The sequence below is a fragment of the Brienomyrus brachyistius genome, chromosome 13 (assembly GCF_023856365.1).
Source record: "Brienomyrus brachyistius isolate T26 chromosome 13, BBRACH_0.4, whole genome shotgun sequence".
NCBI classification, from domain to species: domain Eukaryota; kingdom Metazoa; phylum Chordata; class Actinopteri; order Osteoglossiformes; family Mormyridae; genus Brienomyrus; species Brienomyrus brachyistius.
The window spans coordinates 19,586,719-19,604,845 of NC_064545.1; the positions used below are offsets into that span (position 1 = coordinate 19,586,719).

At 47.3% G+C, this 18,127-nt stretch overlaps 1 protein-coding gene across 3 annotated transcripts; it reads left to right on the forward strand.

The window, feature by feature from the left end:
* Positions 1-2,714: 2,714 nt before the first annotated feature.
* Positions 2,715-18,099, forward strand: hsd17b12a (hydroxysteroid (17-beta) dehydrogenase 12a). 3 transcript variants are annotated; one of them, XM_048973345.1, is made up of 11 exons: positions 2,715-3,000; positions 9,856-9,902; positions 10,586-10,661; positions 12,841-12,948; positions 13,391-13,455; positions 13,632-13,676; positions 14,727-14,761; positions 15,394-15,475; positions 16,033-16,098; positions 16,250-16,399; positions 16,905-18,099. In XM_048973345.1, exons 1-11 carry the CDS (start codon positions 2,823-2,825, stop codon positions 17,010-17,012), a joined length of 960 nt encoding a protein of 319 aa, XP_048829302.1. In that variant the 5' UTR covers positions 2,715-2,822; the 3' UTR covers positions 17,013-18,099. The 3 variants fall into 3 exon arrangements, with proteins under 3 accessions (XP_048829302.1, XP_048829301.1, XP_048829303.1); XM_048973344.1 differs by lacking the exon at positions 2,715-3,000 and adding an exon at positions 3,007-3,634; XM_048973346.1 differs by lacking the exon at positions 2,715-3,000 and adding an exon at positions 3,661-4,345.
* Positions 18,100-18,127: the final 28 nt, after the last annotated feature.

Sequence of the window (18,127 nt, forward strand, 5' to 3'; positions counted from 1 at the left end):
TGCATGTTAAGAGAGCACAGTTATACGCGCTCTGACGGTCGCTGTCCTCTGATCACTGGTGCTGATTCATAAGTCGTGCCAGTATCTGCTGAACGGAAGTACTTGCGTGCCAAAAAAAAACTTTCTTACTTGAGTGTTTCATGCCTTATTTTATCTCAGTTATAAAAAACAAGCTATTAGGTTCTGAGATATATAGAAATATATCTTTTTGTTTAATCAAGAGAAATATGTTTACAAAAATCTGGTTTTTAGAAGTTAAGCTGAAAAAGCTGCAGTTGTGTTTATAAAAATCAGAGGTAGTCATTTGTGACAATGTATGCTGTTATCAAATTTAAACTACATTTGTAGAAGTTGAGGAGATGATGTGTGACACTTTATCTTGAAATTTTAGTACTTTTGTCAAAGTATTGTACGACTCTCGTGTTACCTTAATGAAATGTTTTATTTTGCAGATATGGAAAGATTTTCTGTGTATCATAAAATAAATATATATAATTTTAACTTTTTTTCTGTCCGTTTTTTCACAAGAATTTATTTATTGGAATCATTTATACCAAAATGTAGGTAGGCCTAATTCTACGTTATGCTATACGTATGAAACCATTCGTTGCAATATACATTTAACATATATTATTGTGGAAAACCTATGAAGTGTCTTGTGATGTGAAAGAGAGGACGATAGGCAATACACATAATTATTTAAACTGAATCGATTAACTTTGGACTCATGCTCGTCTCATTTCAGATCTGCATTATTAATTAAAATTCTGCTTTTTTTTAAAAAAATGTAACAGTGAAAAGGTGTATTTTCCATGTCTGGATTTAATTGCTGTTATGCTTTGGAAAAATATCGTGACTTGTGGATCGTTATCTGAGTAGACAGGATATGTACTGAAGGTGATAATTTAAAAGTTTCTGAAAAAAAGTACAGCAATGTAATTTCACCGTAATTTATACTTATTCTAAACAACCACTCTAACAACCACTCTTAGATAACGTAAGAAGTAGATATTATATTACTTTTACTTATGTTGCACTGCCTGAAAACACACGATTCGTGCATCATGACTGAGGGGACAGGATAAATGATTGAGTTTTAAATGTAATGCACATGTGTACTTTTTTGTGTGTATATGCAATCGTTTATGTGTATGGTACATTGCGTAGCATACTATTGAAACATGTATTTCTTTCCCTTAGGGATGCAAAAAATGTTTAAAATCCTATAATCAACATGTTACATATTTATTTTAGTGATATGACCTTGCTGTGTTCCACTGTTTTGATGTAATGTTAATTAGGGTGATTCATACATTGCATGTATCTGTTCTGTGAACCATATCTACCCACGTTATGTGAGCATTCCTTAATAAAAATAATTTGGCATAACACGGTTGTGAAAACTAATGATTAATGTAATTTTACCATCACGCTGTTTTGAAAATGCTGCGTTCATGTACAACCTACCAACTCAGATGTGTTGATGCAGTTAAGCACCAAATTATATGTACCTGTAACACAGCACACAGAAGCTCTAATGAGATGTTTTCTTTTAGCGCAAAAAATAATAATCTTTATATGTACATTTTACTGAAACAATTGTAGTTTCCTACTAAGCTATCTTTAAAAGGGGCGTTAGGTGTGTTTCTTTTTGAAAATACGTTGCTGGTGTATACTATTTTTATGTCAAATTCCAGATTAAGTCTGAGAAACCCCAGAAGCATGGCGACAACGACTTAAAACATACTGAAGCCAAAACACTGAGCTAATCACGATTGCTAGTTTAATAAGAATGTTCTAACTCGTTTGAACATCGAAACAATTCTGAATAATACAACTGTTTTTGGTCCAACGTCAGTCTACATACATCTTGCATGTGCTATGTGCGAGAGTAGCTCACGAAGCAATCTACGAGCTGTGATCTCACATGGTGGAGAGCTTGGTGAGTAGGACTGCCTAGATGTTTATATAACCGCAATCCTTCTTCCGTGTTTGTAAAAGTTGCTACGAAATTTTGTCTCGCGAGTCTCTCCAGTGCGCAGGATTCTGGGAGCTGTAGTCCACGGAAGGCTGCTTTCTGTGGCGCTTCTTCTCTGTACAAACACGTCACACATGAAACGCGTGCAAGGATGTACATTATGCCTGCAAGACTAAATAGCATTTTAGAGGTGGATGTGTGGATAAAAGAAGAATTCACGAAAGTCCTTCTCTGGTGCGGCAGTATTTTAATGCTGAAAAGCGAATCGTTTGAGCAACAGGAACTCAGAGGATCTTGATTGGCACTCATATTAACGTATGAATTGTTCAAAAAGCACCACAGTAGGAGGGACGTGGGGGATAAGGGTATGCACCAATCGGAATTACTGTCCATTCATAAAATGGTATGGGCAGGACAGCGAAAGCGTGGGTTTAAGGTGTTTTGTAATACTCCCTCCGACAGTGAAACTTGTGCGAAGTAGAGCCAATAAAATCCTAGATTTTAGGTTGCTGTAATGCCTGTCCAATCAGGTCTTATACATGACTGAAACAAGCCCTCCCCTCGTTTTCTTAAAAAAAGGGGATGAATGAGAGCAACCTTCGGCAGACGACGCCCAAATTCACCAAACACAGAAGAGAATCCTTTGATTGACAGGATATTCAACCAGTCGTCACTAGAGGTGGGCTTGCCAGGAGCCTAAAGAGTAGGTGGGGGGCGTGCACTCCAATCTGTGCAGACTGTTAAAGAGTTGTGTCATGCTGCTGCTTTAGCTTAAAGGGATCTCACGTTATAGGGTTATTTAATTTCAAATTCACGCTTTGGCACTGTTCTGTAAGCCACTGTCATGCAGTCGTTCACCGTTAAGGTCTTACTACACTGGGCCGAGGCGCCTTTGTACTGGGTTGGTGCTTTTACAGCGGCCTGGGTATCGGTGTGGTTGGTCTACCAATTGCTCCTGGGGCTTCGGATATGGGTGTTGGGGAATGGCCAGTTGATCTCCACTAAGCTTGGGAAATGGGCAGGTGAGTTGACTAGGATCGGCTGTGTTCATATCTCTTATAATTCATAATTATGGGGGGAAAATAAAATGTCAATTGTCATAGTATGACAGGGATGCAGATCGCTGGCTGTTAACATCGTCATCACATATTTCAAATGTTTACAATCCTTCGAAATACACAAATTTAATTCAGAATGGTTTTAGTGTTAACTCGCGTTATTGACTATTGAAATGTGAGTTGGAACAATATGTTTCGATTGTAAGTTACACTGTTATCGATTTATGTACAAAGCGGTTTTTGAAATTGCGTTTTAATTGGAAACCTAGGTAAAATTTTGTGTACCTGTGTATGAGGTATTTTCGTAGGGTACGGCTCTGCGCATCTGATTTTTTGTCAGTGATTTTAATTTTAGTTTTAATTTACTCTTTTCTCCACTCTCATATTAATGTGACTTGGATAAGAAATTTTGATAAATGTTACTGGTTGAACAGAATAATCGCACCCCCTTTGAATGTAAGCGATCACACTTCAAACGTGCACAGTGTGCATCCACCACTGCGTCACGGAGCGCGCTTGGTGAGAATGCGCCCCGTGCACGATGAGCGCGTCTGGCGGCGCGCAGATCAGTCCGAGTGCGAGGTCCCTCTAACCGCAGGTATTTACTTGGCCCAGTTCGACCCACTTATCCATCCCCCCCCCCCATCTCTTTCGCGAGCTGCACGTCTTAAATTTTTGTTCCATTCCTTTTAATAGCGTTTAATCACGTTATAGCTATGGAATTATGCACACCATTTACTGAACCAGTTCAAAAACCGAGTATTACATGCTTTACGTTGTATCTTCGGCTTGGAGCAACGAGTGAAATGTATTATGGCGATAAAATAATTTGATGGTCATTATTAATGACACGAATATCTAGATCTGGGCACACCACAATTAAAGTTACACTGCATGAGGTGGTGGGGGGGGGGGTCAGCTGTATCATTAACAAGCACAAATATTCTTGTTCCGTCGGTTTCAGCGCCCCAGGCTCCACTTGCACCACTTGCGTGAAAGTCGCTTGTTGCCTGGTGATCCGTTTACTTGTACAAAAATGTACACTATGCACGAATGACTCATTTTTGCTTTCCAGTACTGAGTTGGTTCCTTTTCATTGGGTGGGCAAACCTGTTGGGTTTAAGGGGAAAAACATGGAGGAAACACTCCCAGAAACCGACAGTGGAGATTTCAGGTCTGACCAGTCTAGAAGTTGGAATAAGTTCAGTTCCAGGCTAGGACACATGAACTAGTGCCACGGGGTGCCAGCGCGCAAATACGCGGCCACAAACGAGTTTACTTGCGCTCCTTCCTGCTATGCTTCTCCCAGGTGCTGTAAGTCTGTCATCTTAGACAAGGCTCTTTATTCTCTCTGATATGCGACATTCCTTTGCTATTACTATGTGATGCCAGATTGATGACTGTTACTTTCAGAGCAGGATGCTTGCCACGTGAGTGTGTCTGTTGCTTAACAATACTTCGATAAACATGCCTTGCATGCATCAGCAGCTCTGCGTTTCCTGACTAACTTTTTTGCTTGGCTTTTTGCTGAAACCGATCATTCCAACACTGCAGCAAATATTTGCTGCTTCTAGAAATGGCATATTGCAGTAATAGGTGACGTACTCTAGAAGCAAAAGTGTATGATGTGCTAGTAAGTTACACTAAAGCGTATGAAGTATTCGGCTATATATTTTTAAATTATTGTGTAACAGGGATTTTTTATCTTTACCACGTCAACGCAGCTGCTCTCCTAACAAGGTGATGTAGAACAATCTGCCTTTAACCCCGTTATTTACATAGTTTATTTTAACTACCTCACGGTGGATTTAAAATATAATTAATAGTGTTTTGAGAGCGCTACACGGTACTTATGGGTTCACCCCGAACCCCAAGCCTGTAATGCTGTGCTTGGTGAGCGAGGGGGTTCCCTCTTTGGTGGCTTTGGCTCGTGTCCTGCGGAGATTCCGATTGTGTTGCGTCGGAGACCCCTGCTGGTGAACTCGAGTATAACGCGGTGAACGTGAATCGCAGTGATTTATTTTATTATTTTTTATATATATATTTTTGTATTTTTCTGTTTTTTTTTTTGCTCGTGAGAATTCACAGCTCTTTTGATAATGTGTACCTTCGTAGGCTATTTGACGTACGTCATATCTGTGCCTTTGTCATGGACTACAAAGAATAATTGTTAGATTGTCGTCGTCGTCCTCCTTTAAGGTTGGTGATTCTATGTAAGAAGCTGAATGACATCTTCTTTGTGCCCACATCCATTGGGATTATATATCAATGCAGTCAATTGCTGAAGCAGTGCAACAGTGCAAAACTGCCCAGGGACTGGGGGAGACCACAGGGCAGTGGCTGGTGTCCATTGGTCTCCATTGCTACCCCGAGGGTTGTGAATCTGGCTTTGGGGGACGAGACACGTGGAGTTTATCACCTACTATGGTGACTGATCTTACAATGACTAGCTTTGGGGGTATTTTAGGGTGCTGGCACATTGCTTCATCTCTATCCCTTTCTATGCACCCCCCATGTAGGAAATGTTTATGTTTATTAAATACATTTCTATGTAAGGGGTTTGAGGCATTCTTGCTTAATCCGACTCCCCCCTCCCCACCCTGACGTCCAGGTAATTTCTGCAGCATTCACATCTGTTAAGGGGTCTATACTTCCCCTGAAAGGGTGGCTTTTTATGAATAGGCTTGGCACCATTCACGGCACAGACACGCACATGTGTGAATGAACCACTGCATGTTTCCCGGCGCGTGTGAATCGGCGGGATGCTGGTCTCTGCCTGTCAACGGCCTTTTCCCCGCTCATGGACATTAATCTCCCCGCCTCTTGTGAATGGCGCCTCTGACTGGCTGTTGAGGTTGAGAGACAGGAGGGGGTGAGAAAGAGGGTCCTTTTCTGCTGTGTGGGGTGGGGATTCAGGGAGGTGATGATGCAGCCGCTCACGTGACCAACACCTTCGGGGACACGTGCTGCCGCTGAGGCTGCTGGGAAAAACGCGGCTCCTCATTTCCCGCTCTGCTTCCCGCCCCCCCCACCTCAGATGAGCCTATCTCCATTGCTGATCTCTCATTCTCTGTCTCTCCATTTGCACAGAACAGACTCCTCCCAATCCCTCTCTCTCCCTCCCTCTCATTGCAGAGAACCATCTTTCCCCAGCCCTCCCTTCCTTATCTGTGTCACGACTCGCATTTAAAAAATTTGTATAAAGAAACCAGATATTCTGCCTGTCTTTTCTGCGAAAGCTCATCATTGTTTTATCACAAAAATTCCTAAAAAAAGAAAAATAAACACAAATATCCCCCCAATCAGACATTAATTCCACAGTATCAGAGATGTGTAGTATTTCATCCTTAAGGTTTTTGACCCTAGTGCTCAGCCTGGAGTCCCATGGACTTGCCTTGCTTTTCTTGCCTGTCTTCTGCCCCCTAGTTCTGACTCTGACTCTGGTTCTGACTCCGACTCTGACTCTGCAGCCCCGCACACGTACATCGTCCTTCCCAGACACATCCCTGCTTGTCCATTTTCCAGATTCTCCAGTTGTTTTAGTTGTTAATCTTGTCAGTGGTCGGTCCGCTCAGGTGTTCAAGGTCATTCCCCCATGTGTGTTCGTTAATCCCCCGCCCTGATGTGTACGTCATCAGCGATGTATAAAAATGGTGTCCTGGGGTTGTGCAATGTGCCGTAAAGTTTGCCCGCCGACTAGCAGGTACTGTGGAATTTCATGCTTTTCCAGTTACCCTGGATTCCAGTGGCTTCGTGTCTGGTTTTTATGCCATCCTTCCCATTTTCGGTCCTGGTGTAACCAGGGCCTCTGTATAGCTTGTGATTGGTGTGATTTTCTTTTTTATTTGAATTCAGTTAGAATGGTTCCGGCAGCGATCCTCTGGTTTCAAGGAGCCCGTGAATATTATTTAAGAACCAGTATTTTTGTTTTTCATTTTAAACAATGAAACCCCAAATGTAGCCTCTTCTCTACAGACCCTGTATGTTGTCATGCCGGTTTGAGAGTGACTCGTCTTCAGGGAGGTGCAGGGGGCCCCGTGCTGCTGAAACCTGGCGAGGGAGCACGGGATTGTATAACTGCACACATAGGCGAGTGTTCAAGGACGGCAGCCGCAGAGGGTCTGGGTGGGGCGAGGGGCTGGGGGGGGGGAGGGGGCGCCACAAGGGCTTTCTGATGAAGTAAATTGGTGAGGCAAATTTGGTCTGCTGTAGCAGTCTGGTTTTCAGTGGCCGTGTTTTGCAGGCAAAAAAAAGGAAGGCAGAGGGAAGTGTTGCAGCAGTGGTATGGAGACGGACTAGCTGCTTCGTGAGGGTAGAGGTGGGTGATTGGTGGGGGGGTGGGACTGCAGGCCACCGGCGCCCCCCTGTGCCCACTGTGTGGTAGAGGCTTGTGGACTCACGGCCATGCCTGCTGGGAAGGGGGTCGAGCGTGATGCGGGGGTGGGGTGGAGCTGGGTCTGTGTGGGGGGAGGGAGCGTGCGAGAGCAGCAGGCAGGGAGGGGGGAGTGAGGGAGGGGCAGTGTCTCGTTGGTATTCGACTGCTGCTGCCGTACCAGACAAGGCTGCGGAGCTGGCTGCTATTTTTAATCTCGCTGCTGCTTTTTTTAGCCCCTGGAATATTTAGCGGGAGTAGCAGCGGCAGTGTGCTGCTGTAGGGATGTCAGTGTTTCCCAGTGTGCCACTGTATGGATGTCAGTGTTTCCCAGTGTGCCACTGTATGGATGTCAGTGTTTCCCAGTGTGCCGCCGTGGGGATGTCAGTGTTTCCCAGTGTGCCGCCGTGGGGATGTCAGTGTTTCCCAGTGTGCCGCCGTGGGGATGTCAGTGTTTCCCAGTGTGCTCATACACTAGTGCGTATCTTCCCCGTGCTCCGAGCAGGGAACTTGGCATTTTAAACCACCCCCACCCTGCCCCCCGACTCCTCGCCCCTGCACCCAGGACCCCAACTGGGCAGGAGATGAGATTTCAATCCCCTCAAAGTACCCGCCATCCATATTTGTGGTGCCAGTGTGGTCCTATGGACGGATGGACGTCAGAGGCGGTCAAGTTGAGGCCGCTGTGTACAGAAGCCACTGCTGCATGGCCTCGTTCTGCCGTGCGTTGCTGACGTCATCGGCCCTTGATTGAAGGGAATTAAATCCCGGCGGGAGCTCGACTGGGAGAAGGGCAGCGTCATGTAATGCTGTTACATGCAGAATATCGCGCAAAATATCACACACGCCCTGAGCGATTGAGCTGTGGGCCTTCAGTGTGCTTTTTGGAGGCAAACATCGAGCAGATATGACTGAGACTGCTGCCTTTAACATCCGAAGGAGAGTGGTCCACCTTAGTCCTAGGGAATCTGGGTGTCATGCCCGTGGTGCAATGAGTCTGTGATGACCGTGGTCTGTTTCCCCCCCCCCCCCCACCCCAGGTTACCACTGAACAATATGAATGACTGTTGCTCATTCAACATGCAGGTTTACCTGTTTCAGTATGACTGACCAAGGACCTCATGTATATGCCAGCGGCACAAGTTTAGACCCCAGCTCTTCTGCATTCTGTTCCCAGCAGACACACACATTGAGCTTTCCAGAGTATTGCAGTTGTGTGTGTGAGAGAGAGAGAGAGAGAGAGAGAGAAAAACGTTAGCTCTACACGTCTGTGCACAACCACTGCATCTAACCACTGCATCCAGCAAACTCCACTGCCATACCGGGCCCCCCTGGCATTGTTTAACAGGCTGGCACCTGAGCTAAAACCTGTTGCTACGGAGGACATTTTCCATCGTTCCATGGTATTTGGGAGCACTTTGCTCACTTGCTGACTGTGGTTTGGTACTCTTCCTCTGCAGGTAGAGAGCTAACTTACTGGGCCACTGCTGCCTGAATCGGGAGAAACCAAATGCACCCATCTGATTGATTACCTTTTCCTCACTCTCCTCCCCCCTCCCTGTAAGTGACTCATTTCTACTCTTGGTTATTCCCCTTCTCCTTCTCTCTCCTCTCTGCCTTTCATTCTTTCGTTTCTATTTTTAGCAGCCCCCAGGATCTGTCCTTGCCCCCCCCCCACCCCTTTTCTCAGCCTTATTGTTCGTCATCACCCTCTCGCTCCCTCCCTCTCCTCTCCAGTGCAGCTACAGTGACTGCAAGCTGCCCATATTAATCTTTAATCAGCAGAGTTCTGTGGCTCTTGGGGTGCAGAGGTGTGTGTGTGTGTGTGTGTGTGTGTGTGTGTGTGTGTGTGTGTGTGTGTGTGTGTGTGTGTGTGTGTGTGTGTGTGTGTGTGTGCTCGCACGCACCCTACCTAGGCCCTACCCTGTTGGCCAGTAGCAGTACTGGAAGAGAGAAGGTAAAATAACCCACCAACCATTATTACAGGTATGAATACATACTGGTTTCCAATCCTCTCCTTCCCAGCATCTCCATTCAAACATGGACATGCTAACCGGAAGAGGGTGGGCCATAAGTAGAGTGCGTAAAATTGGTATCTGGACAGGGTAAGGACTGTGAAGCAACTATGGTGGGACTGCGGTTCTAAGCTTCGGAGCTCTGTTCAGACGTCCCTGTGCCTGCGGTGGCCCATTCAGTAATTTTGGGTCTTTTTTGGATAGATGAACTGTTCCCCCCCCCCCCCCCATCTTCTAAGTATCCAACAAGCAGTGTTCAGGCAATATGAAATCTGGGTTTGAGCTGCACCTCTGTGAGTGGCGCTCAATTTACAAACATGAATGGTGGTTCTGGTATTTCCCCCCCCCCCCAAATAAAAACACTGGGGCTTAAGCATGTGCATCAGCCTTTTGTGACCTCTCACTCGCCCCCCATCCCCCCCCTCCCCACAGTGGTGACAGGAGCTACAGATGGCATCGGGAAAGCCTACGCGAAGGAGGTAAGCTTCCTGGCCCTTGTATATATTTCATTTCGTTCACGGAAATCACGGTGACTCATCTGGAGAGGTTTCTCTGGGAGATCAGGGCAGGCGGTGGGGGGGGGGGGTGGTGGTTTACGAGGGCCTTTAATGTGCTGATGGGGTGGGGTGTTGGGGGGGGCCCTGAGCGCACATGCGCGCATGCCTTTCACGGACATGGTGCGGGTTTAACTCCTGAATTGACGTACCCCTCTGCTTGGGATTGTGATTCTAAGTTTAACCACATGGCCGAAGTGAGGTCAGATCCGAGTCTGACAGAAACGGCGTTAACCTGCAGGTGGCGCTCAGCCCATTAGGCTCCTAAACCCTGAAACACTAGTCGGCACCTGGTATCGCCCTCTGCCATCTTTGAATGAGCAGAGAAGGCCTTGTGACACCGTCGCTGATGCCTCTCATCAGAGGTGGACGTATCTGATCCAGAAGGTAAAAATCGGTACCAAGATGTTTGTTCCAACCAGCCCATTGAACGAAGCAGCCTCTCTGTAACCTCTCTGATTTCTTTCTGTAACCTCGGTCTGGATTTTTACTTTCTGGATCTGAAATGTCCACCTCTACCCCCGATAGCCCTGTACTGAATGGGGACTGTAGTGTTTTTCTTGTTGCTGGTACTGAGGGTATTATTTTGTGTCGTCCCCCCCCCACAGCTTGCTCGACGAGGCTTTGCCTTGGTCCTCATCAGCCGCTCCCAGGAGAAGCTGGATGACGTCTCAAAGTCGCTGGGTGAGTGCGCCCCCTGTCTGCGACCCGCTGGTGCCATCTCTCAGCGTGCGATGGCTCCGTCTTTCTCCACGTCTGCCCTGACTTGGTGCGCTTTTCCAATGTGCCTATGATGCGAAATTTGGGCGCCATTCCCCCTTGTTGTGTGGGTCGCTGCTGTTTCACTGGCTCGCGAAGCACATTTGTACCCCCTACCGTGTATTGCACACCAAGTCACCATAGTCACTCAGATTATATAAAGAATTAAGGGTATAGGATATTCGACCGGCCTAAGGTCTGAGGAAACTCGTGGGGGAAGGTTAAAGTTGCCTAAATGTTCCCCAGGTAGTATTTGGCGAGTGCATGTGTGTGCGTGTGAGGTGCTGTGCTGAATCTGTGCACAGTTGCTCTCCATTCAGTGGCAGCCAGTCTGATGTTAATGAGCTTGGGTATTTTTAGCCTTGTGCTGAAAGTCAGGCTGCTGACGTTGTAATGGGGAGGGGCTTCTCAGGCAGAACACCGTCTGGGGGCAGGGGGGGGGTCACAGACACGCTTTGACACACCCGCTGGTGACGCCTTTCCTGCAGGAGCAAGGAGACCGCTCCCCGCTCGCGCCACCCTACGAGGGTCATTGTGACCAGGGATGGGGGGGGTGGTTTCAGCATCAGCACACGGTCGTGTGCCGATGTCCCACGAGGGCCTGGGGGGTGCGAGGGCTGTGGAGATGGATGGGCTGGGTGTCCTCAAACCGCCGCCTCCCGTCGTGCCTGAAGGACGCGTGGCTGCCATGGGGTGGCTGCGTAGTGCGAGCCTCTGGACGCTGACTGGCTCTCGAAGGGAAACATCACACAGCTGGCTGAGGAGGCAATGCAGACGGGCCCCCGGAAGCGGAAACCAAAACAGCATCATGGTTTTTTTTTGTTTTTCTTTGCCTTTTGGGTCAGTTCCCTCCTTCTCCGTGTGAGTCCGGAATCCCATTTGGATGGTTTGATGACCATCATGGAAAATGTATTTTTAGGAAGGAGCGCAGCGTGCAGGCAGTGAGGAGAAAGTCCACGAGCCCCACCCAGCCGGACGCAGGCTGTCACTTGCGTCTCCTCCCAGACCCCCTCCCCACACACACACACACACACACACATAGACACACACATCACAGCTCGTAGCGGCTCGTACGGCGGAGGCGTGGGATGGGGTAGCATGGCAGCTTCCGTACCCCTTCTCTTCTTCCTTTATTTCTCATTGGCTTATTCTGACTCGCAGTTCCTTTCTCTAGCATCTCCTCATTTTTCTGAATGGGAGAACTGGAATTACAGGCTGAATGGGAAACTGGTTGTGGCTGTTAGGAGCTGGTGGAGGGGCTTCCCCATGCCAGCACCGGCCAGCCGATAGGTCTCCACACTGGGGCGCTGATTTGTAGGGTTGGCCAGAGGTGGCGCTATGCACTGTTTGCCTGGATAGGGCGTCGGCGGCTACACGCACAAATAGCGCCATTTTAATGGTAATCCCTGGTTCTGCAGCCGCCCCCTGCCCCAAGTTCTGGGGTCTTGACGTCAGCTGAAGCGATGCCATTGGATGGGGATTTGCAGCTACCCAGTGTGTCGTTTCCATTGTCGTGCCTGTAGCCCAGTGAGGAGGGGGGAGTGGGGGCAGGAGGGGGTGGTGTCGGCCAAGTCACGAGCTGGGCGCAGAGGCTTCCAGGCCTGGCTACCCTCCGCCCCCCTCCAGCCCCCGAACACTGTATGTGTGTCATTTAAAAAGAGGTGCTATTTTGATTCTCCTTTTGATTTCAGGTCTAAAAAAAAATGCAGGCTTGATTTTAAGAGGGATTTTCTTCATTCAGCCTCGCCCAGTGTACAGTGCTTGCACGGCCAGTGTCCACCATGTGACACCTTGCAGGAATTTTCCTGCTGTAATTCACTGAATGCTGTTCAGATAAATGGGTCTTATGACAATAAATTCTAATTGCAACGGGCGGAGGGGAGCAAGAGAAGGGGGTGTTTGCCCAGTGCCCAGTGGTGCAGCGCCCCCTGCTGTCTGTAAATGGTGTACTTGCACGGATTAATATCAGAAATCTGTGGAATGCTGGTTGTGTGGTAATGAGGAACAGGCACTGGGGGGATGAAGCTGAGGGTAGAAAACACAGAATCAGGGGAGGTACAACTGACTTCTCAGTTTTTTCATCCTCGTATTTCCATCTGCCCAGAGTATCTGTACAATGTGGAAACGAAGACCATCTCCGTGGATTTTGGATCCTTAGATGTGTATCGCACTATCGAAAGCGGATTGGCTGGCCTGGAGATCGGAGTCTTGGGTGAGGAGTCTGGAATGGGTACTGCCCCCCCCCCCCTCAGTTATTCCCTTTTGTTCCATCGCTTTCCCCCTATTGGCCCCTGGCAGGCCACCTACACCTTTATTTAATTTGGGATTAATCAAGAAAAACACTGTTCTGCCCAAACTGAATCTCCTCAGGAAATGGCCAGTGATCTGGCACCGTAAAGCCAGTCCTCAGCCCTAAGTTTGTGTGTGTGAGTGTGTGTGCCCCTCTGCTCAGTACAGACACTACATATTGCTTTGCCTTTCAAGACCCATTTTTGCCAGTGCTGTGTGTTCCATGTGTGAGTTGCCAAGCATTAAACGTCCCTCCACCGCCACTGATTATTGAGCATTTGCTGCCACCTGCTGGCGATTAGAACTTCATATTCTGCGCGCTACGACGCTGCTAAGAACAGGAACATTTTATTTTTCCTCCTTAGTGAACAACGTTGGAATCTCCTATTCCTACCCGGAGTTCTTCCTTAACATCCAGCATTTAGAAAGTGTGAGTTTGTTTTCTCTTATTACATTTGGTTGTGCTTTTGCAATCTCTATAAAGCTGTTTTATTGGACCAAAGAGATCATATTAAAGTAATGCAGTAATTCAGATTATACATTTATTATTTTTTGCATGTTGTTTTTGTTTTCCATGATTGTCACGTCTTTTTTGTTCCATTTTAGTTCATTAACACCATGATAAACGTCAACGTCTCCTCAGTCTGCCAGGTTGGTACATGTTAGTAAATGAATCTGCATTCACTTCACTGACTGTTGGAGATACGGCTTCGTAGAGATATGATTGATGGGAGCCGCACTGTTCTCCAGTGCTGGAAGTGGGAGGGGCCTGAAGTGTGCCCTCCCCCCACCCTCTGTTGTACCTACAATTTCTATGGTTCCCAAAGCAACAGCAAACTACACCCCCACGATTTGCTCTCCTCTACCCACGCAGACTTCTCTTCAAATCCCCCTCTCTGCCTCTCCCTTCTCCGTGTCATCTCAACCCCCCCCTCCAATCTTTTAACTTTTTGACATGTCAACCCCCCCCCCCCCCCCCCCGGACCTCCACAGCTGTCTGTGCGTTCAACGCAGTGGAAATACCTGATTCAGCCACATAAACCTGCATGTTGTCCTCTATGTGTACATGTGGAATTAAAAGTGATTATTCTGCACAACATTTAGAAATGCTTTGGGTTTTTTTTTTTTTTTTAAATCACCAATATGGAATGAAAGGGCTCACACCTGTAGCATCGGGTGGCTAAATTCATTCCCTATCCTCTCTTCTGGAAAAGAGGACAAAAACACTGAATGGTGTTCAGTTGTAAATTTTGTTTTTGGTGTGGATTTTTCATTATAATGCACATGAAGTGGATTACCTGAAATATAAAGTGTATTTCACACAAGATGCACGATTAACGGGGGGGTTTCCGGGGAGTTTAATGGGACGTGAAGATTTTGTGAATTCTATACAGCCCCTCTTAGATTTTTGAATAAAGTCAAGTCTCACAAAGGATTTTCAGTAAATGTTTTTAGAAGATTTATATGAAGTAGCGTAAACCAGTGTTTCCAGTCCGGTCCTCGGGGACCCACAGCCGGTCCACATTTTGCTGCCAGGAGCTGGGAGGGAGCAAAAACGTGGACCGGCTGTGGGTCACCAAAGACCGGATTAAGAAACACTGGTGTAAATGATCCAGGCTCTGTTTTCACATTAGACCAATTACAGGAAAGGCGGAATTTCTGACACTGCCTTCTGGTAAAACTGTTCTTCTGTCTGGTCAGATGACACGCCTGGTGTTGCCCGGGATGGTGGAAAGGTGAGTGGTGCTACTGGGATCTGGGGAGATTCCTCCTCTTTCACGGGGGCGTCACGGGAAGCCACTCCATGTTTACTCGTTAAACTGTATTAAATCCTTATCCCTGACCTGCTGCCGTTGTGAAAAGCATAGGAATGAATAGGAACATTCTGCATCGCAATCGTTTGGCTCCGAGCAGATTTCAGGGTGCCTCATTTGATTTGTGGAGCCCACCCCCTAACCCCCTAAATCCCCATTTGACCTTTTTCCCTCTTGAGTGAGTGTGCATGGAGAAGAGGGGCTTTTCCTAGGTCTGCACCCGCCCTCACCCACCCCAGCTAGCCCGGGTATTCCGGTTCTCCTCTCTACACCCTGCGACTGCACGGTGTGAGGAAACTGCTACCATGACAACACATGAGGCAGCCATGAATAGAGCCTGGCATGCAAGAGAAAGAAGGGTGTGTGTGTGTGACAGAGAGTGTGCGAGGCAAAGTTAGATTAATGCGTGCCGTACTGTGACAGAAGGCAGCTATGTCTGCCTGTTCTCTGACCCCACCTACCCCATGTGGGGAGCACAAGTATCCCCCCCCCCCCTTTGCAGCAGTCCAAACCCAGTCGGCTGAGAGCTGAGCCTGACCATGCTTCTGTTTCAGGTCCAGGGGTGTGGTGCTCAACATCTCATCAGCAAGTGGCATGTACCCCATCCCCCTGCTCACCGTTTACTCTGCCACCAAGGCAAGTAATTCAACTGTCCTAGTGTCGCAAAATCAGGTTCATACTCTATAGTTGCATTTCAACTGTGTGCTCATTTTAAAGCTGATTTTATGACTTTTTTTTTTGAATATGTAATAATGAGGGGCATCATGGTGGTGCAGTGGTTAGCACTGTTGCCTCACACCTCTGGGACCCGGGTTTGAGTCTCCGCCTGGGTCACATGTGTGTGGAGTTTGCATGTTCTCCCCATGTCGTCGTGGGGTTTCCTCCGGTTTACCCCCACAGTCCAAAAACATGCTGAGGCTAAATGGAGTCGCTAAATTGCCCATAGGTGTGCATGTGTGAGTGAATGGTGTGTGAGTGTGCCCTGCGATGGGCTGGCCCCCCATCCTGGGTTGTTCCCTGCCTCGTGCCCATTGCTTCCGGGATAGGCTCCGGACCCCCTGCGACCCAATAGGATAAGCGGTTTGGAAAATGGATGGATGGATGGATGTAATAATGAACTGCCCTACTGATTCCTGTGCTGCTGGTCACTGGATTTTCACTGCTAGCCTTTACACTGCATTCTCCCATCTCAGGCATTTGTGGACTTTTTCTCACGAGGGCTTCATGCGGAGTATAAGAACAGAGGGATCATTGTGCAGGTGAGTCTTTGCCGGTCCTGCTCTCGCAGACAGGGCTCTGGCCCCTTCGTCTCGGAGCAGCTCTGTCTGGTGCTGCCTTTGTGGAAAGCGTCATTTATTTTAAGGTGCAGATCTTTGAATGACCCTCCATTGTTCCTCCCGCCGTGCACAGAGCGTGCTCCCATTCTTTGTGGCCACGAAGATGACCAAAATCAGGAAGCCCACTCTGGATAAGCCCACCCCAGAACGCTACGTAGCTGCAGAGCTGTCGACTGTGGGTCTACAGAACCAAACCAATGGCTATTTTCCCCATGCTATCATGGTGAGTAACCATATCCCCTGGAATGTGGTAGCTGGTGTCTCTGGTCTGTCCTATACAGGGGCGAAGCCAAGGTTTTGTCTTGGGGGGGGGGGGGTGAGAGAAGCTCAGGGGGGCCATTATATTAATATCTTGTATAATAAAATTTTAGAGGCAGTAAATGCAGAAGACTTGCTGGGGTGGCAAAAATAGTTCAGCGGGGGGAGGGGGCACAGTGAGGCGTCATTTCCTCTGCTGTTCCTCCAACCTCTGTCTGTTTACATGCACCAGATTCATGGTTTCTCTTTTTCTCATATTTACTCATTTCTTGTAGAAGAATATATATAACTAGCTGATGTCACACTACTTACTGCCTTAACAGGAAATTGTTGCAACCAGCAGGGGGCCCTCTAGAGTGTGGGGCATAGGGTTGTTCACCCCTCTACTCCCTTCCATATTCCGCCCCTGGTCCTATAGCTGTCCTCCATCCACCTGTGCTAAAGGCTTCCTTCCTGCTTTGTGCCCCCAGGGCTGGGTCACCACGGCCCTGGTCCCCATCAGTGTGGTCATCCATCTCGGCATGCAGATGCACAAGGCCCAGCGTGCCAGATACCTGCGGAGGAGGAAGCAGCACTGAAGGCTCGTCATTGGCTGGAGGGTGATGTGGGAGGAGTCTTCTGACGCTGCCCTCTGACTCCTGTGATTTGTAGTTTGTGCTCGATCCCATTGAATCGCTGTCTACAGAGGGCTACGCGTCGGTGTTCCGGACTACTAGGCTCGGACTTCTTTCTGCGGTTCGGGTTCCTTTCTTCGTCTTGTTTACATTGGGTGGGGTTTGCGTGTCCGTGAGATGTTGAACATTCGGCGAGGTATCGATGACCTGTGAGAAATGAAATGTCTCGTAAAACACGGTCGATTTCTGTCAGTCTTAACTTTTTTTCATATATATACACAAAAGCAACTTATTTCAAAGAATGTGGTTTCAGCCACCCTTTTTTTAAAGATTGATAAAATCAACATTGTACCTCTAGCACTGGGAATTTTGTGACATAATACCGTAGTTTGTCTCACTTGTGAAAAAAAAACTTTCTGAATATTTCTAGATTTGTAGCAATTTTTTATGTATATATTCACGTTTGTATGAAGTGTGTGAGCAGGTGGTGGAGGCTCCTTATCGAATTGCACTGTCATTTCCCCCATGAATTCTGCATTTTCCATGTGACCCAATGAATGGTGGTGCTACTTTGATAGTATCTCTCACACTACTGATGGAAAAAATAAGTGCCTTCATGGTTAATATGTTGTTGTGCCGGTAGGGAAACTAGTCATGTTCAAAGAAAAGACTGGTATAATGTATCATTATATATTTAATATTTTACACTGCCAGGGTTTAAGTGTGGGGGGGGGAGGTCTTGAATACTACCACGACTACTCTACCTACATGTACTTTGCCAGATTTTGAGTGACTTGGATTAAGTTTGTTCAGTTCAGTGGATGATGATCACTGATACTCCATACTGGAGTCAGAATCTATTTCCCAGCTCTCTGAATGTGACTAGTATCCCAGAATCTGCTTTCCAAATAAATTATTTTATGCCAAAGTGAACGCACTATGCAGGGGAAAGATCTCTTAGCCTACCATGTAGTTAGGTTGTCATAGCAGCCACCTGTATAACAGTTGATAATTGCTTGATATTATCAATAAAATACGTTACTTGTGGGGAGTTTTGGTCTTTTTTTTTTTTTTTGTAC